The 19,341-nt window shown below is 47.4% G+C and overlaps 1 protein-coding gene across 1 annotated transcript in view; it reads left to right on the plus strand.

Moving 5' to 3' along the window:
* The window catches only part of EXOC6B (exocyst complex component 6B), a 1,740,488-nt gene that overhangs the window by 596,239 nt on the left and 1,124,908 nt on the right, over window positions 1-19,341 (plus strand). The window contains exons 9-10 of the mRNA XM_086960104.1: window positions 7,096-7,179; window positions 8,867-8,913. Of these exons, the coding sequence (XP_086816230.1) occupies window positions 7,096-7,179; window positions 8,867-8,913 (131 nt within the window). The remainder of the gene's footprint in view (window positions 1-7,095; window positions 7,180-8,866; window positions 8,914-19,341) is intronic.

The raw sequence follows: 19,341 nt of genomic DNA on the forward strand, positions 1-19,341 counted from the left end.
TGGCCTGAACTGTTTCTTTGCTTCTTTTTCCTTATGGCTGACCTGTCTCCCCAAGTGACACTGTGTTATCTTCCTGGTAATTGACTTGATGTTTTTCTTTACACCGTGTTGTTTCCTTTCCTCTTGTGGGTAATTTCTGAGGTGATTTTTTTTTTATATATTCTCCCTGCAGAGGAAAAAATTTCTTTCCCTGTTAAAGGGGCTCACCTTGATGCCAGGTAGGCACAGAGACCGCGATCGCAGCAGTGGGTGTAATCACTTTAAACCCTCACAGCAACTCCCCTCAAGCTGCGAACTCCAGCGCCGGGGGCGCGAGTGTGAAACCGGCACCGCTACCCGTCTGCTTTCTTTTATGAGGCGCAGGAGTATCCCGCCCTACGTCGCCAACATGTGGTAACGGTAGCGTGTGGGATGGGAGGGGGGGGGGTGACAACCTAAGCCACAGAGTGGGGCCTGACTGAAACAATAACGACACGCAAACTGGCTAACTGTTATGGGCTGAGACTCCGAGCGGTCTCGCGCCCGTTTATTTATCCCCGAGGGCGGTTCCACCCCCAGGGTGTTTGCGTGCGTGTCTAGCCGGGCCGGGTGGCTCAGTCAGTACACTCACTAAAGATTTGCATCAGAAGACAGGACGGCATTTTCTAGGTCCCCCCCCCCCCTTTTTCCCCCCAAAATATGTATTCCTCTCGCTCTAAGCCCTCGCGATCAACACAGTCAAATAGTGGAATGGATGCTGATCTAGGGCCTAGTTTACCCGAATGGATGTATGGATGTTTGTCTGTTTGTCTGCTGTATTTCTATAGTTGGACCCAGCCCAAGGTAGAGGAGCGCTTCGCCGGGTCAAAGATGCGCATTCAATCCTTTTTGAGTTCTGGAGTAGCGTGCTACTGGACGAAAAGTGCGTGGACGCCTTGTCAGCAGGTAGTCCCGGACACTGGGATGCTGTTCCAGGTCGTGGGGGCATCCATAGAACACACGTGTGTTCACCGAGTGATCACGATATGCGTGCCTTTGAAACGTCACCAGCGAGGAACGCTGCACCCAATCACAAGCTGCCCTGTATCTGAAATGATGCTGCGCGCGGTGTGTGACCTGACGCTCAGCGACGAGGGAGTGGGAAGTAGGGGAGCAGTGCACCAATGAAGTAAATCCAAGCCAATAACGAATTGAAGAAGGATTCTTGTTGAAAGAAGATTTATTCTTAACTTGAAAACAACAAATCACAGAAGCACATCTGTTCAGAAGAACGTCCAACTGCTGGAGTTTCTTGGTGAACAGACTCCACGAGCGATGCACCTTTGAAGATATACATTCTGATAAGGTGCCCACGCCGTGGAGCATGCGATGACCAGTATTTCCCCCCCACCCCATTTTAAAGAAGCCTGGCGCCGACCCATCCATCTCAGCCAACTACCGCCCCATTTCCCTGCTGCCCTACCTGGGCAAGGTGCTGGAGCGCTATGTCACCGCGGTATTCAGCACCCACGTAGAGGCCAATGGGGGACTGGCTTCCCGCCAGGCTGGCTTTCGACCTAGGCACTCAACTGAATCAGTCGTGGTATCAGTCCTGGACAACCTCAGGAAGGGTATGGTTCACAACAAACACCAGGCGCAGGTACTCCTCGATCTCTCCGCCGCATTTGACACGGTAGACCATACCATCTTACTGTCCCGTGTCAGGGCGGCTGGAATTGAGGGATCAGCCCTGGTGTGGCTTTTCTCCTTCCAGAGGGACCGCACCCAGGCGGTCCGGCTAGGAGACTTCACAACCACCCCACTCCCTGTCACGTGTGGTGTCCCCCAGGGCTCTTCCTTGTCTCCCCTACTTTTCAATCTTTACATCTTTCCCCTCATTTTCGCTCTTCAGCAGCTGGAGGTCACCGTGTACAATTACGCGGATGACCTCCAGCTCATCTTTGACTTATCCTCCTCTCCCCTCTCTGTCTCTAGCTTCCAGTACACCATGACATTCATCAGGGACTGGATGAACCACAACCATCTCAAGTTGAACCCGGATAAAACCGAGTTGGTTCTTACCGGGGGTTCTTCCAGTCCCTGGAACTCTCTCTTCTGGCCCCCAACCCTTGGTCCCGCCCCCACTCCTTATACCACGGTCAAAACACTGGGGGTTAAAATGAATAATCAGCTCACCCTTCACTCTCAGATCAGCTCTGTAGTCTCCTCCTGCTTCCTCACTCTCCGAACTATCCGCACTGTCGCTCGTTTCTTTTCCCCCCAGGCACTCAAAATGATCATGGCCACTCTAGTGATATCACGGCTGGACTATGCCAACGCCCTCTACAATGGCATACCAGCATACAGCCTAAGGAGGCTTCAGATGGTCCAAAACCAAGCTGCCCGGTTGGTTTTTGGTCTCCCACGCTACCACCACTCCACACCCCTCCTCAGGGAGCTCCATTGGCTCCCTGTCAAGGAACGTTCCCTGTTTAAAACCGCCTGCATGGTTTTCCAGGCCCGTCAAGGCACCGTCCCCGCCTTTATTTCCTCATTAATAAAAGAATACGTTCCCCCCAGAGAACTTCGTTCCTCCTCCAAGTCCCTCCTTCAAATCCCACGTTTCAGACGCAAAAAGTGGGGTGGGTCCAACTTTTCTACCTTAGCCACCACTTTCTGGAACTCCCTCCCAGACCACCTTCGTGCGGCTACCCATTATGTATCCTTCCGTAAGGAACTAAAAACGTTTCTTTTTAAACAGGCCTTCCCTGTGTAACCTCCCTTCCCGGCTCTACCACTGGTTCTTACTTTGTCTCTGTAGCCAATACCCTCCACTAGCGCCAAGAAACCGTTCGGTGCACGCTGCGCTCTATAAATGTTTTAAATTAGAAATTAGAAATTAGTATGAAGTGCAAAGTAATGTACATTCGAAGATAAACAGCACATTACAGGGAGGCGAATTCTGTCACCACGAAGAATGACCCCTGCTTACTACTGAAACAAGCACGTGACCCTCGAGCGCCCTCCCCGCCATCATGTGCACACCTGATATGTACAGATGTAAAACCGCATTGAATCACCCGCAGATGCCAGTACATTGAGTGATGTGTAAGGAAGCTGTGGTGACGGGTCCCATCTGTGGCCAGGAGGTGGCAGTGCTTGCCTGTGTTTCCTCACCTGTTGTCTCTGTACCCCTGGCTGTCCGCAGATACATCCGCTGGTGGCCGCGTATCCGGCCTCACCGCACCTCTCCGGAGCCCAGTGCCCAGGCTCGATTTCTCTGTCATCATAAAATACATGATTTTAAATTATGTAATTACTTATTGGGGCCATATGTTCAGTAGAGCCCTCATTCGCCACGAGCCTTGGATTTAGACCCATCAGAGCACCAAGTCAAGTAAAAAAAGAAAAGCAAAATTATTTCTAAAGAGGGGATCCCCGTTCATATATTCGTCTTTTCCTTTGGTCTGTCTAAAACAGTTCGCTCCTTTATTTAAAAAAAAATCTACGCGTGTTACGCCTGTTTCCCGTTTTTACTGATTTTTACAGAGAAATACACATAGAAAACCATTTATTTTCCCGTCTGTATTTATTTTTTAATGTCGATAAAAACGAAAACTGTGGTGTTTTTTGAGTGGTTCTAAATGCTGTTAGGCATGGCTGCCAAGTGTATAGCTGTGCGGATGGACAGGCAAGGAATGATGTTAAAAAGAGTTTGAGTTTGAGTTTAAAATATTTGTATAGCGGGAATTTTAGTAAAGTTGCGTAAGCAGTTGATAAGCACAAGTTTGATACTGATATGCATATGTTTTCACATAAGTGCATTAATTTATCGTTTCTGTGTTTTCATATCATTGAAATCTCGCAGGCATTTAAGAATGAGTGAACATTTGTCGGTTAAATATATGTAGAAATATACTAGTTTTAGCTTCATTTTTTCACAAAACCCAAAATAAATATGGATAAATACAGATAAAATGACCAAAAAATAAATATGGATAAAAACAAACCGAAAAAACAAAACCATAAATACCATAAAACCAGGAGCCCTAATTATGACCTTATGCTATGCAACTATACAGTTTTTCCTAAAGATATCGTAAGAAAAAAATACCAACAGTTTTCAAACTTTTTTACGATTTTAGATTTTGGGGTTTCTTTCTGCTTTTGCATCATGCACAAAATGCCATGCAATGATGTAATTTCCTGTAACTTTGTATTTAGCTGAAAAATAGCTAGTAGGCAATAAGTAGGTTAGGTTAACCCAGATGGCGCTGATACACTTGTGATTGATGTAGTGGTATGTATAGTTATGCACTCAGCATGAAGTATACTTTTATACACTGTAAACTTTTACATCAGAAGCATTACCCTTCAGTAAAATCGTCGAATGTTTCCCTCATAGTTCAGTGGCATGAATCTAATGCCACTGTGTGACCTTCAGCAGCAGACTGTTGTGTTTCATTGGCTAGCCCATGAATGAAACCAGTTCCATAGGTTCATGGGATTGCAACTTGACTGATTTTTATAGCAATCCACTGGAATATTTTTTTTTTTAAACAAAATGTCCACTTGGTAGTGACTAGGGTTTTCACTGTTGTGACCTGTTACCTACTCTGTTTTAGAAGTAGCATACTTGCCAGTGAGAACTCCTCTTTATTGCCTCTGTTAATGTGTCACATTGCACCTGACTTATAACTGGCACACTTCCCAGCTCCAAGTGTGATGTGCCGCTCTAGTCCGGCTGTTGCTGAAGGCTGATCGGAGTTTGGCTCAGTAGAACAAAGTCATCCGCGTATTGGAGACATCGCAGAGGTTCATCCGCTTCTTTGGGAGGATCGCACACCCCTTAAGATAGCTGATTGTGATAGTCGGTTACATAGATGTTGAATAGGCACGTGGCTTAAACACATCCCTGCTTTTGGTCCATACAAGCGGGGATCTTGCGAGTGGTTCTGTGGCCGTCACCGACCTTGATTTGGACCAAAGTATCTGAGTACAAATTAATAACAGCTTCTAATAGTTTTCATGGCACTTCCCAATTGGGCATTTTTGTCCGGAGGCCACCCCCTGTTACCCTGTCAAAAGCTGCTTTCAGATCCACAAAACAAGCGTAGAGTTTGGAACTTTTGGTTTGGGCTTTTTCTACGCGGAGGCTGACTGTTAAGAGATTGGTTGTTGCATTCATGCTCACTCTGAAGCCTGTCTGTGTTTTTGGAATTATGATTGTGGAAGAAATCCAAGCTTCCAAATGTTTCAAAATTTTGGAGGCCTAGATCTTTGCTTCACCGTCAAGGGCAATCTGTCCTTAGTTTGCAGGATTGGACGGCAAGCCTGGTTTGTAAATGGGATGTAGAATGCTACCTCGCGAGGATGCTGGTTTGAAGTTGGTGACAAAGCTGTAATTGAACAAGGAGATTACATAAGTGGCCCAAAAGGATTGATCTTGTTTAAATAGAGCATTTTGGTACCGGTCGGGCCTGGGGCCCCCTCAGATATGAGTCACCTGAGAATGTTGAGGACCTGCAGATCGGCCAAACACGGGCCATCTGATTGGGTGGATGTTGGATCCTCGATTAAGATGGTTTAAACGTGGTGCCCTAGCGGGACCAGTGCGTTCATGAAGAATGGACAGGGTTGTCCAAGGCGTGAACAGCTGCTATGCTTGTTACCCAGTCTGCTACAGTGATGCCAGCATTGTGGTGGCTATGGCTCCCATTCACAAGTTTGATTTTGACCCAGAATAATTTCGTTTTTCTGTTTGCTCGTATGAAGAAGGTTTATCCACCAGTGGGCGGAGGAGCGTCGCCCCACTGCTTTCAAGCAGTGTAATTAAAGAAAAAATAAAATGTTAATAACTGAATGTTATTATCCTTTTATGTGTTCCTGCTGCTTTGCAAGCGGGGCTTCTTTGCTTTCACAGCAGGGCTGACAGAGTGGTGAGACGTTTTCAATTGAAGGCCCTTGGAAATGGTGGTAAGTTGTTTGCATGTAGAGCCCTTGGTGGACAAACCGATAGCTCAACGTGCCGGGGAAAGTGATCACTCCCCAACCGAACGGTTATGCCATGTAATTAATCATTGGACATATCTCGGCACCTGCCTGTGTGTAATCCAGAATTGTGTTTCTTTTATGTGACAGCCAGAGGTAAGCTGCCGGTTGGTCCTGGGGGAGGGGTCCATTTATTGTGTACAGACCGATGCCTTCTAGGGCCCAAATACATGGCTTTCCATGCCAGTTGGTTCTGGAGTAATTTGAAATAATGACTGGCACAATGTGTTGCATGTGTTTGACGCTCTTGGGGTGTCGGAGATCTACTTTGCATTAAGTGCGTATTTAACCCCCCTGACAATACCAGGTGTGGTTGCGGAAAGGTGAAGTGAAGGGATTTAAGCTGGGCGGTCAAGGTTTTCATTTTATGAGCTTTGCTCTTGTTGCCTGGATGAATGTAAAGATTGAAAACGAAAAGGCTGGAGTCGCCTTGTGCTGAAGAGGAGGCTGACCGACGCATTGAGCCCAGGAGAGGCCCTGGTCTAAGGGTTCTTGCTCCCACTGTAGGTGGCGAGTGCGCCCGTGGCACGTACTGCCTGGTTCCATTTGGTGGCTTCAGTGTGAAATTTTTTGAAGCCGAACAGTGTTGTTGGTGTTTGCGACCAGGATTCCTGCAATAGCAGGATGTCAACATTTTGTGAAAGTAGTGGAGTCCTTCTCGCCCACCTTGCCACTAAGGCCATTCACATTCCAGGGACACAATTTTGATGAGAATTGTTCAGTGCTGGGACCCTCTTGCCTCACCCTTAAGGGGAACCCCTGCTGTGCCTGAAGGGAGGCGAGCCTTGTGGGTGATGACACTCCTTTCGAGCCTGGTTACTTGATATTTGCACAATAGCTCGGTGTTCACTTATTGTCCCCCTTAATACTCCATTTGTTGGATTCGGCCTCTTGTGTGACAGCCCCTGCTAGAGCAGTGGGGGATGGTGAGGGGGGCTAAAGTACTGCGACATCAGCCTGTGCACTCATTGGTGTGTGACTGCCTGTCAGCCATATTTGGGCACTGTGCGGGGTGTGTTTTCTTCATTATAGAGGTGAGTGAGAATTGTTTTTGCTTCATCTGATTCTTGTGCTTTTCCTATTTAGGGAGCCAGAGAAACCTTTGAGAACTACTACAGGAAACAGAGACGAAAACAGGCCCGGCTGGTGCTTCAGCCGCCTTCAAACATGGTGAGTGTTTCTGCCTGTGGCTTGACTTGCAGCATGGTGGAGGGTGTGCAGCAGTGAACTCGTGGTACCCGGTTCAGTGTATATCCTCTCAGAAGAGGGGCCATGGATAGCGTTTAGCATAGCTTTAAACAATTACAACTCTATATTGTAAACATTTAACCCTTCTCTGTCACCCTAACCATGTGTTGTGCTCTTTAATCCTACACATACCCCTCACACACGCATGCATACACTGAAGGGTGGCCAGGGAAGCCAGATTTGCTGGGGAAGTCATACTTTTTGAACATCTGACCTGGCAAATTCCTTAAAATGTAATACTTGCAAGGTTTTCAAAGACAGAGACAGTACAGAGAGAAGCAAGCCTTTGTGTAGTAAGCCGCCCTTAGCAGAAATCAGTTTATTTAACATAAATCATTGAAAGTAATTTCCCCTTACTACCTTTGTGTTATTGTGTGCTGATGAGCAATTCAGTCATTCTGTGCCCTTGTCGCTGCAGAATTGTAGTCCTACTTCCATGTTTGTGCCATGTTTCTAACCTTGGTTATCAACATCTGGTCACGCGAATAATACATACATACTTTCTTTTCAGCTTCATTGAGGTTAACACCGTAAATGAAACTTTTAAAATGATAATTCGTGTTTGGGCCATAAATTAATCATTTTGTTTGGCAGATCTCAGGGGCCGAGGACTGTTCAGGACCTGCTCTAGCCTCCAGTGCCACTCTTCACAGTGCTCACGTTACAATGTTTTTTTTTTTGTCATGTTAAAGTAGGGACACGGATACCTTTAATTCACCTGGGTTTAGTAGAAAAGAAACGTTTTAGCCTGTGATCAGAAAAGCCATCGTACGTTGCTAAATGTGTTCATTCTTATATTACATTTTAAATTGTGTGTTCTCTTTATGAGTAGGGGCTGGGCAGAAGCCTGGTTGTCTCACTTAACTACCCAGCATTCCAAACAAAATGGTTTAAGCGATGCAGATAACGTTGCGGCTGTTTTTACTTGCACTGCCCTGCTAGTGTGCTCATATCCGTGCTTAGCATTTTATGTTGAATGTTTTCATGAGACCATCTCCTGATCAGCCAGCAACAATAGCAGTGCTCCTCCTTTTATCTTTTTATTCACTAGAATGAGCAACTGCAAGGAGTGGCTTATGGTGAAATGTATCCTCCATTTAAAATTAAAATGTATTTTTACTCACCCTAATAGTTGTACCTGCTGGGATGCAACATCTATTCATCCCTTTTGGGAAGCATTTACTGCCACTTCAAATTCGTATCTGGAGCGGTCTGTGAGGTTGGATGAAAGGTCACTTGCTTCCCCCCTTCGTTATCTGCTTGGCACGCTGTATGCGTGGGCACCGATAGATAAATGCCAATCATTGGAGTAAAACATCCTCTTGGCGTCTTCAGAAGTATACCTGGTGAAATAGACTTGAACTAAAATCCCGTCCAGCAGTGCTTTAAAAGGAAATGCATGTTTAGATAGAATAGAAGCAAGGTTCTCTTAATCCTCTCCTAGTCCTGGCTGCTCACACCAGTTCACCATGAAGCGAATCTACATCCAAAATGGCGCACCCTGCTTCTGTCGATAGTAGAACAAGCCAACGTTATGTTGTCTTTAATAGCTACATTTTTCTGTTTACTTTTGGTATTTTATTCTAACAAACTCTGATCTTCATTGCAGCATGAAACACTGGATGCCTATAGGAAGTATTTTAATCAGATTGTAGGGTAAGCATCGTTTTCCATTTTATACATGTCTGAATTTGCTTATATGTTGTCCACTGTAATGGCTGAATGTGAGGCATTGCTGGGTGCAGTACATGTTAACATTGTTTGGTTGGGTGGTCTTGGGTTAAGTGAAGAACTTTCATCATGACTGGTAAATATCTGCCTGTGCGTATCTCCTCTGTAACTGAGATGACTTCAGATGCATCGTGTTAAGATGCCCTGCCTTCCACCACAAATGTATTCACATAAAATATTTCATCTATAGAAAACCTCTCTTCTTCCATGGCCAAAATATAGCTCTATAGAATAAGCAGTTATTCAGCCCAGGAACTTAAATATAGAATTTACCTTAGCAGGACAAAATCGAAAATGAATATTGCTAGCATGTTTGGCTGTAGATAAACTTGCTCTGCATACTCCTGCCAGCTAGTGTATGGCTCAGTTGTTTTTCTACGAAGAAGTCTTTCAAATCACAAGGTCTTGGTGACTCCTCTTCTTATCATATATGCACGTGGGCACCAACTTCATTGTTAGATTGTTTTTCTTCGCCATCAAGTTCAGACGCAATCCAGCATGCCATCAGTCTTGACAAGTTTTTTGGTTCCGTCGCTTCTGTGAAGACTGTTGCCTTCCATCTTGTGCGAGAAGACTCTTTAACACGTTTCTTCGAACAGTGGCGAATCCTTTCCTTGAGTGCCATCGTAGTGGTGCGATTTTGCCTCAGGGCCCTTTGGGCCACCACGTGCTCCGGACTGCCCGTAGGAGAATGAAGAAGAGGTAAAGGAACGAACCCCCTTCAAAAGGTGCCTGCAGTTCCATTCTAAATATCCCTGAGCCGCTCTCCATGCTGTCTGCAATCTTTTCTTCTCCCCGGAGCACAACAAGAACCACTGTGACTGTGGCTTGGTATTCCACAGTAAGAAGACTCTGTTTCAGTACTGAGACCTATTGTGGGCCCTCAGCTGGATGGCCAAATCCTCTTCAGAAATGCCAGATATCTTCGGCACTGCTTATCTGCTCGGCACTGAGGAAGAGGCAGAAGCATTGGGTGACTTGACCGATCTCCCGGCACTCCAGCCCAGTCCTCTGGTCATAGACCTTAATGTCTCAGAGTCAGGTGAGGAGGAGTTCCTGGAGCAAGAAGAAGAGGCATCCGAGGATGCTCCATCCACCATGGTTACCTGTGATCCTTGGTTCAAGACCAAGCCTCATGTGAGTACTATTGATGCCCAAGCCCTTCCCAAAGGTCAGATAAGACCGCACGTCCACGCCAACCATTGCCCCTCTGGGGAACGGGCATCAAACCCTGTGCTGAAGCCGCCACCACCTTTGGGTGCGCCACCGCCTCAGGGCACTGGTCAACACTGAAGCAAGCCCTCAGATCTGAGTAAAGGCCATTCATTCCAAGGGCCATGGCAACCCTCTAGCTACAAAACGCCTGCTGGCGCTGAACCCTTAAATTAGGCTCTATCATTGAAATTAAAAATGCCATTTGCACCGAAACAACCTCCATCGGTGCTAAGACCACCTTTGCATCAGAGGCCCCCAGCTCTCAACGTCAAGGAATGCCCCATCCTCGAGAGGCTGTGACAGGAGCTGTAGAAATGGCAGAGGAGGATTATGATCCACCCATGCACAGGCAAGACCTCTGCCTCCGAGAAGTCCTTGCCAAAGAACACTGGCTTTGCTTTGAAGAAATCTGCCATGGATATTCCTGTGACCCTGGTGCGCCCCCCGCCCCACCCCCCTAGGAGGCTTAAGGACAACGTTTCTGCTCCTCCCCCTCTTTCTTCTCCTTTACCTCCTCCACCACCTCACTTTCACTCCCTTTGCCTTCATTTCAGGGATCCTCAGAGTCTTGCTTTGATACCGACAGTTCTAGCCTTATTTCCCAGCTGAGGACTTTGCCCCAGTCTACCATGACACCCCAGGAGTTACTTGGTAGGATTATGACACAGACTCTTAAACAGACCATGACATAGAACACGTACCAGTCAGGGCCTCCCCGCCACATGACCCTACTGTGTGTCAGTGTTATTCAGCACACAGCCGCCTGCCATAAAGTAGAGATGTACACTTCCCGAGGAGGAGAACGTTTTGGTGGAGACGCTCCAAGATAAAATGCTCTGTCTAGTGCTTTACGATGTACTAGGTGATGATTAAATCTGCCCCTGAGATCCTTAAATACTCAGTGAAATCTTTTGTGGTGAAAAACATTAAAAAGGCAATCTCTGGCCTGCTCTACATCGGGGCCATGTCCCTCTAGAATCCATAGTGGTTACACTGCTAGAAAGAGACCGAAAGCCCAAGCCACTAGGGATGCTTGGCCTCCTGACAATAAGAGCAAGCAGATTTATGCTGCTGGGAAAGAGTAGTGGTGGGTGCATCACCATCACCTTACCATTAACCAAGCAGAGACAGACAAAAGCAGTTCTCCAGGGAGTCACAGGCGGGAATCTTTCCATAGCAGATTGACTCTGCATCTCAAATTGATTTTTTACAATACTGGATGTACTACAGAAACGGATTCACGTTTACTGCAGTTATTCAAGGCTCGGCATTTATCCTTGGCTTTGTCCAAACACGTGAAACCATCTTCTGGATATTGGATCTTAACCCGGACTACATCAAATACCATTGATTGACAGTACCTGCCCCTCCATAGGTGCCCGGCCGGGCCCTATGTGAGTATCCTTGACTACCCCTCACTCCCACAGGTGTTCACCACACTAGCTGTCAGTCATCCACAGGTGTCCCAACATTGATAGGTTCTGATGAGACCCCACATTGTTAGCTGAGTCGAAACGTTGTTAACAACTTGAAGCGAACCCATTCCCAGTCCCTACTATTATATTAGGAGGCTGCTAACATTTATTGTGTATCCATTGAATGGCCGTTTCTGTAACAACATTGAGACCTTGTTCTTAAGTCACAAAAGTCACAATCGATACTCCTAGTGTTCACCTTTTTTCACTTGGGATACTCGGCACTGTGAATTTATAACAAATGTGAATTTTCATATATAATACAGCTTGTTTCTCTACACTCTGTGTTGCATGCCCTTCTTTCTCTGACATGTATGTACCCCCATTTTACTATGATTGTGCTGATATATATATCGTAATATTAACTATTAAGTGCCCACAGGAAACACTGTTTTTTTGTCTAAATCACCAATTCTGTAGACCTCCTCGCTCGCTATGATAGGGGGGAAGAGTTAGTTCAGGAAGGCGAGGCTGTTTGCAATGCAACCTTCAGGTGTGCACTTTATGCTGTGGATACAGCAGCCAGGGAATTTGAACACCTCAGTCATTCTTTGGTGCCACTCCCGGTCCGGCATGTCAGGCTTCAAGCTAGAGGTGCAATAGCACCGCATCTACATGCCATTCAATGAGTAACACCTGTTTGGATCTCAGGTTGACATCATCATTGAAATAATCAAGAAGGACACAAACTGCCATGACTGCGGGTGTCCCACAGGTTCCTTTCAGCAGGGGCTCTATATGGAGGCAGCAGTGAATCGGAGGCTCGAAAGCCACTTCCCATAGAACCATCCCAGCCTTGCAATCTGCAGCAACATGGTTATCATCCATAAAATGGCAGGGGTTTTACAGAAGGCTCCTTTAGATGGAGCAGCTCCAAGAGCCAAGGAAGAGGCAGCACTAGTAAGGAAGCCCCTACCTCTAAAAATGGACTTGCCTCGCATCCCTCCGAATCACACAACACCTGTCGGTCCACTTCAGGGTTTTTCTTTTCCCTGTTGGGAGATCACCACAGACCAATGTGTCTTAGCCATCATCGAGCATAGCTCCTACCTGAAGCTCATCACAACCCCACCAAACATTCCACATCGCATATTGCTATAGGAGGAGATGCAAGCGCTCCTATCCAAAGGAGCTAGATATCTAGTGCCCCTGCAGCAGCACGGCACAGGCGTCTACTCCCTATACTTCCTCATTCCCAAAAAGAATGCATCTCTTAGATCAATCCTCGACCTCCACCCTCTCAACAGATCAGGTCTTAACTTTTCCACATGGTCAATCTACAGTTATCTGCACCTGTCCAAGGTGCTAACTTACGGTGTCACCACGGCTCCAAGAATCTTCACCATTTTTTTTACCATTGATAGCCACTCACTTCAGGAAGTGAGGTTTTCATGTCCTACGCTATCTAGACTACTGATTGGTCAAGTGTACAAGCATACAAGAATGCCTAGCTCACACCGAGGCTGCGGCCCCCCTCCTATGCAGCCTAGGGTTCATGGTGAACGCTGCAAAGTCTCACTTGGAGCAGCTCCAAATTCCACCGTTTCTAGGGGCAGTCCTCAATTCAATCATGGGCAAGGCTTTCCTCAGCCCTCAGAGGGTGCAAGCATTCCAACAGCTTCTGCCTCTTTTACAGCCACTCTGTCCAATTTCAGGAGGCACGGTTATGCGCCTTCTAGGAGTGATGGCTTCATGTATTGCCATAGTGCCCACTCCAGGCCTCATATGTACCGTTTCTAGAGTGCCTCTGAAGCCAGTGGACACAAGTCGGGGGTCAGATGGAGGGTCTAGAGTTAGTAAGTGCCAACCCCCATTGCTCTCTGCAGTAGTGGGACAGCAACAGCTATTGATGGGCTGACCCTTTGCAGCCCCAGTCCTCCAGGTGACCTTTACTTTGGGCGCATCTCTAGCCGGCAGGGGAGAAAATCTCAATGACATCGCAGTCCAGAGTTTGTGGCTACCTTATCTACGAATTCTCTACATCAACCACCTGGAACTGTTAGCCATTCAACTAGTTCTCAAAGCCTTTCTTCTACATATTCAAGACAAGGTAGTCCTTCTGAATACATACATACAACATGACCACCATGTTTTATCTGCAGAAACAAGGAGGCTCACACTCCAGCAACAGATTTGGCATTTGGGTGCCCATCACCAAGTTACTCTCCTGGAAGAGAATCTTCTGGGAGGGGACAATGACTTTGCTGACCTGCTCTGCAGGACGCAGCAACATGTCCATGAATGGGAAATCCACCCACTAGTCCTACTCCCTTAATTTCTCAGGTGGGGGATCCCAGACATAGACTTTCATCGACATTTGAAAATGCAAAATGCCCAAACTTCGCCCCCAGATTTCCACACTCCCAGTCCGTGGTTAATGCTCTGTGGATTAACTAGTTAGTGATATTTGCCTGCTCTTTTCCTCCTCTCTTACTGTACTGGGTTAGCAATCTGAGGCAACCATCCATAACCATCATCCTGGTAGCTTCAATGTGGGCCAGAAAACCATGGTTCTCAACCCTCCTCACAAGAGGCTCCCCAATTGACCTGACATTTTCAGTCAAGTCATGCAGACCTCAGCCAGCTCAACCTGGTGATTTGTCTCCTTAGATCCTAAAGTTTGGTTACCTTTTTTTGCATCAAGTGTGCATAGACATACTGAAGCCTGTAGGCCTACTACGCACACCAGCTATGCTGCTAAGTGGAAGCGTTTTGTCCAATACTGAACTCCAAAACACATTACTCTCACCCCTTCAGTTCAAGCTATTCTTTGTTACCTCCTACATTTGCTGTAGTTGGGAGTTAGCCTACACATCAATTAGCCACCATTGCTACATGTAAGATGAATAGGGGAAACTCTTTAAAATCTCTGTAACTAAAGCGTTCACGGAGGGCCTTAAATGTGCAATTCCACCATGGTTGCTTCATGCCCCAGTCTGGAATCTCAATATTGTCCTCATATAAAGGCCACGCTATGTCTAAGGAAGGGATTGTCAGGTGGATTGTCAAATGCGTCCAAACCTATTATACTAAAGCTAAAAGAATCCTACCGTCCCGTGCAAGGCAACACTCCACCCTGAAACAGGGAGCTGCTGTGGTTTTTCTGGGGAATATACCCATAGAAGATAGCTGTACAGTGATCTCCTGCACACACATTTACAATACCTCCCTGTGTGGACTTCCTGGCAAGAGAGCAAGCCAGAGTTGGCCATCTGTCCCCTTGACCCTGTTCCAAACCGCTGCACCATCTACTGGCAAGCCATAGCTTGGGGTAGTGATTCTTTACTGTTGATGCAGAGCATTTGTATCCGCCACTTGAATATATTACAGGCTTGTAGTGAAGAAGAAGGTCGGAGATCCTCCTGGATTGTGGAATTTTAGTTTGCGATCTGAACATCATCTGCGCCAGCTTGTCACCTATGTACTACGTGCACGGCAGCCATTTTAGGTATCCTGGTCTCCCTGTCCACGATCGATCGCCAGCGTGCCCCTCTGACCCAGCAAGCATCCTCCGCGCACCCTGGCTCCCCCCCCGCCACCCCCCCCCTCATGAGCATAACCCTTTTGCATGACCCTGTCCTTGGGAGTCACACCAGCGCCTGACCAGCACCTCCTCTCCTCCTATGAATGCCCCTCTGTTGATAAACCTTCCCTCCGCACTCAATTGTCCACGCGGCATGAATACCACTCCATTGATGACCCCTTACCCCGTGTCCGACTGACCACACAGGTCCGAGGCCATCGCCTAAACCAGGAGATACCATTTACTGCCCCTCATTGTATGGAGCCACCCCTCTTCAAAGGACACGCTGTTGATCAGGGCCTCCCCACCCCCTGGGATATGATCAGGCGCACACATCCTAAGACTTGGCGAAACACTCAGCTGCGTGATGACCCCCTCCTCTTATCAGCGGGTTGAGGACCTCTATTGTAAAGGTATATGTGGGTGGGATTGACACGAGGATTACAGGGATGTCTTTTCCTTTATGTCACAATGTTCTGATTGTAATAAAGAAAGGTCACATGCCATAAACCAGTGTATAAGAGGCCAGGCCTCCGAGAGGCTGAGAGAGCACCTCGAGACAATACCTTGTTGTCCGATCTGATGTGTTCTGCTCCGTCGGAATAAAACTTCTGTTTCCTGCCTTCTGGTCTCCGGCGCCTGCCTCATTGCTTGGTAAATTTGAATGGTACAAGGGCGGTTAGCGCCGGGCAAATCTTGAAAAAGGTCCTAGCCCTACCTTTTTCCACAATTGGCGTCCCAAAGCGTGGGGCCCATCAGCGACACGTGGATCCAGTGGGAGAGGTCCCAACGACAGAGTGAACGACTGCAACGATCGGGAAGAGCTCGTGTCCGATAGACCCTCGTCTGACAGCCGATCATCCGACCTTCACTAGTTCTGAACAGACCTCTCTCTCGAGTGATCTACGGTCCTGACTGGGAACCATCAGGAGTGCCACGAACATCACGAAGGAGAGAGGACGATCGGGCGCTGGGTCCAGAGGACAGGAAACCGTCCATGCGGTCCGGGTAAGGTCGTGTAAACGCGACAAATTGAGAAAAGATTGTTTTTGTTTGGATAATACTAGTATTACGCTTTGTTGAAACCTCTGGAGATTCGCTGTCTGCAAACGGAGAAAACAACAGGCTCTCTCTTTGCAAACAGTGAAGGATAGGTAACGCAGACTTTTGTCCCCGTTGTAACCCGTCGTGCCTATCTTCCTCCCCCACTGTTTCCCGAACTGTCGTTCGTGGATTAGTGTCTGGAGATTCTTTGTCTACAAACAGGGAAGAACAAGGTCTCTCTTTGCAGGTAGAGAAAGAGTGGGTAACGATAACTTTTCGTGCCCACTTATTCTCCCCACTGATTGTTTGATTGACCGATTGTTCGGTATTGGTTCGTTTGAGGTATTCACCGCCGGCAAACAACGGAGAATAGAAATATTCTGTCTAGTCTTTGCCCGCCGTGATAAGATAGGTAGTGCAGACTTTTGTCCCCGTTGTAATCCGTCATGCCTATCTTCTCCCCACTGGTTGGTAGCCTGTTTATCCCGGACCGCTTATTAGAGATGAACCATCCGGCTCCACTGGAGGGCACCCCTAATAAGGACATGTTCACTAAGTATGGACTAGTCCCTATAGCTTACACTAAACTATGGCATAAATATACAAAAAGGAACCCTGACAGTCAGTGGCCACTGATAGGTTCCTTTGATGATCATAAAATAAAAGCATTAGAAATAGCGCTCCAGAAAAATAAAACTACGCCCACTATGCTCGACAGTATCGGCATGTGGCGCAAAGAAACTGAACAACGAAAGAAAAGAGAAGAAGCAAAAATAGGGAAAGAATTACGAAAGGCAGCCCACCTGGCCGCAAAGCAACTAGAAGGGGAAATAAAGGAAAGAAAGGAAGCTATACAAAACCAAGAATCAGGGTCGACAGGCCAATGTCCTGTCAGGACCCCCTCTGTGCTCTACCCTGAATTGCCCTCCAAACAACGGGCAAACGATGAGTTACTGCTAGGTCCCCCAATCATCTACATGCCCCCTCCATATGCTCCCAGCCAACAAAGCCTGCAAGCCCCGAGTGTGAGTGAAAGTGACCTTAGCGCTAGTGCACCAGCCCTCACGGCCTCTGCACCAGCCACATTAACAACTTCGTCAGACGATCCCGAGGCTAGCAAACAACCACCAGCCAGACCAAATAGGTTGAGCAAAAATGAGCGGGATGGGATCGACAAGATAGCAAAGACATTAGTAGAACGAAGGGAAAGCGAAGAGTACATAATGAGCATATATAATTCACATGCCGACAGCCACAGACGGCATTTCGTTTTGCGATTCAGCTACCACACCCTGAACGCATATGAAGATAGGTATCAAAGTAAGGGTCCCGCTAAACTAACAACGCTGTATAGGAAGATTGACGTTGGAGATGGGACTGAATGTGAGGCGACGGAACTCTTCATGCAGATGCTTGAGGTCCTCCGCCACCTCACGGAACAAAAACTAGAAACCATGATTACAGTCCCTGAAACGACCTCAGTAGAAGTAGCGAATACTATGATGCCCATCAGAGAGGCGGCCTCTTACTGGATCCCGCCACGTGGCAAGGGAACGAGCGATGATATTAATGATGCAGATGCAAAAGGGAGGGTTGTGTACAATTGGGTTTACCAACCATGGGACAGACAAGATATCCTAACCTTCAAACAAACCCTGCCCGATTTAAGAAAGAACCCAACAGCATTTTATACCGAATTGGGTACAGCCTTGGGTTCGACAATAATGACTTTAGCGGACATTGACTTGTTCTTTGGGTTATGCCTGCCAGCTGACGTGTGGAAGCAAATCCGGAAGGCTGACCACACGGATCTGTTTGGACATACCTGGGACCAACTCGGTAAACTAGATGGACAACGAGAGCCTGGAAGGAAACCAGTAAAAGACATACTGGAACTCCCAGACAAACTAGTCCAGAAATTAAAGACACTGATCCCAGAAAGAAAGGTAGATTGGTCGATAGTCACGGCCTGTCGACAGAAACCGCAGGAAGATGTGTCAGAATACTTCTCCCGATTCGAGACAGTGTTCTCCGACTACAGTGGCCAAGACATGACCACCGCAACCGGACAGCACCTGTTTGTACAAAATTACGTAAAGGGCCTAACACAAGAAGTCTCCCAAAAGCTGCAGACGAGCGAGAGTAGTTGGGGAGCCTCCAAACCCGCAGCTATCCTTCAGATGGCTCAGTATTACGAGCAACAAAAGAATGAGAATGATAGGGCGTCCGAGAAAAAGAAGAAAGATTTAAAAGAAAGGGTAATGATAGCCCAGATACAAGGTATAACGGTAGGACGAGAACACCAAAGGGGGAACTACCAATCAACCACCCCCAGAGATCTACCTTCTAAAGATCACACCCCAACACCTCACACTGGACGTAGAGACATTAGCAATGACCAATGCGCCTTCTGCAAAGGGTTTGGCCATTGGAAATCCCAGTGTCCGGTTCTGCTAGAGATGAATAGAAATAGGGACTCCAGGGATGTGGCAGGAGGGCCGAGAAATAGAGTACAAGGACGAGGGCACACTAACGACACCAACAATGACAGGTCAGGGAGATTGAACACGTTTGACCGTCCCCGACAGAACCAATATCAGCTTTCCGAAGGTGAAAATGCCCCCGACTTTGCATAGGACTGCCAGGGGCAAGGGAGGGATCCAGTCGAGCTCTGTGTTGACCAGCAAGGTCCTTATGTCACCGCTAAGGTCCTGGGTACAGAGTCTCCATTCTTGGTAGACACTGGGGCGACACGTAGTGTGTTATCAAAACGACTGATTCCAAGGGCACCCTTGTCTGGCTCACACATAACGTCGATAGGTTTCGATGGAACGCCCTCCACTAACCCCCTGTCCGTACCTATTACCTTTGACCTAGAAAACAACACCACTGACGCAACATTTCTGCTCTCCTCCAACTCCCCTGACGCCATTATGGGCATTGACTTACTGAAACATTTTCGAGCTACCATCAGGTGTTCCCCAGATGGAATACGAGTCATCCTGTACGACAACCCAAGCATACCCAGATCCCGTCCCCCACGACACATGTGCTCCATAACTGATGCTGATCTGTCCCTGCTTGACACCCTGCCTC

Source organism: Lissotriton vulgaris, chromosome 3_1 (assembly GCF_964263255.1).
Source record: "Lissotriton vulgaris chromosome 3_1, aLisVul1.2, whole genome shotgun sequence".
Lineage (NCBI taxonomy): Eukaryota > Metazoa > Chordata > Amphibia > Caudata > Salamandridae > Lissotriton > Lissotriton vulgaris.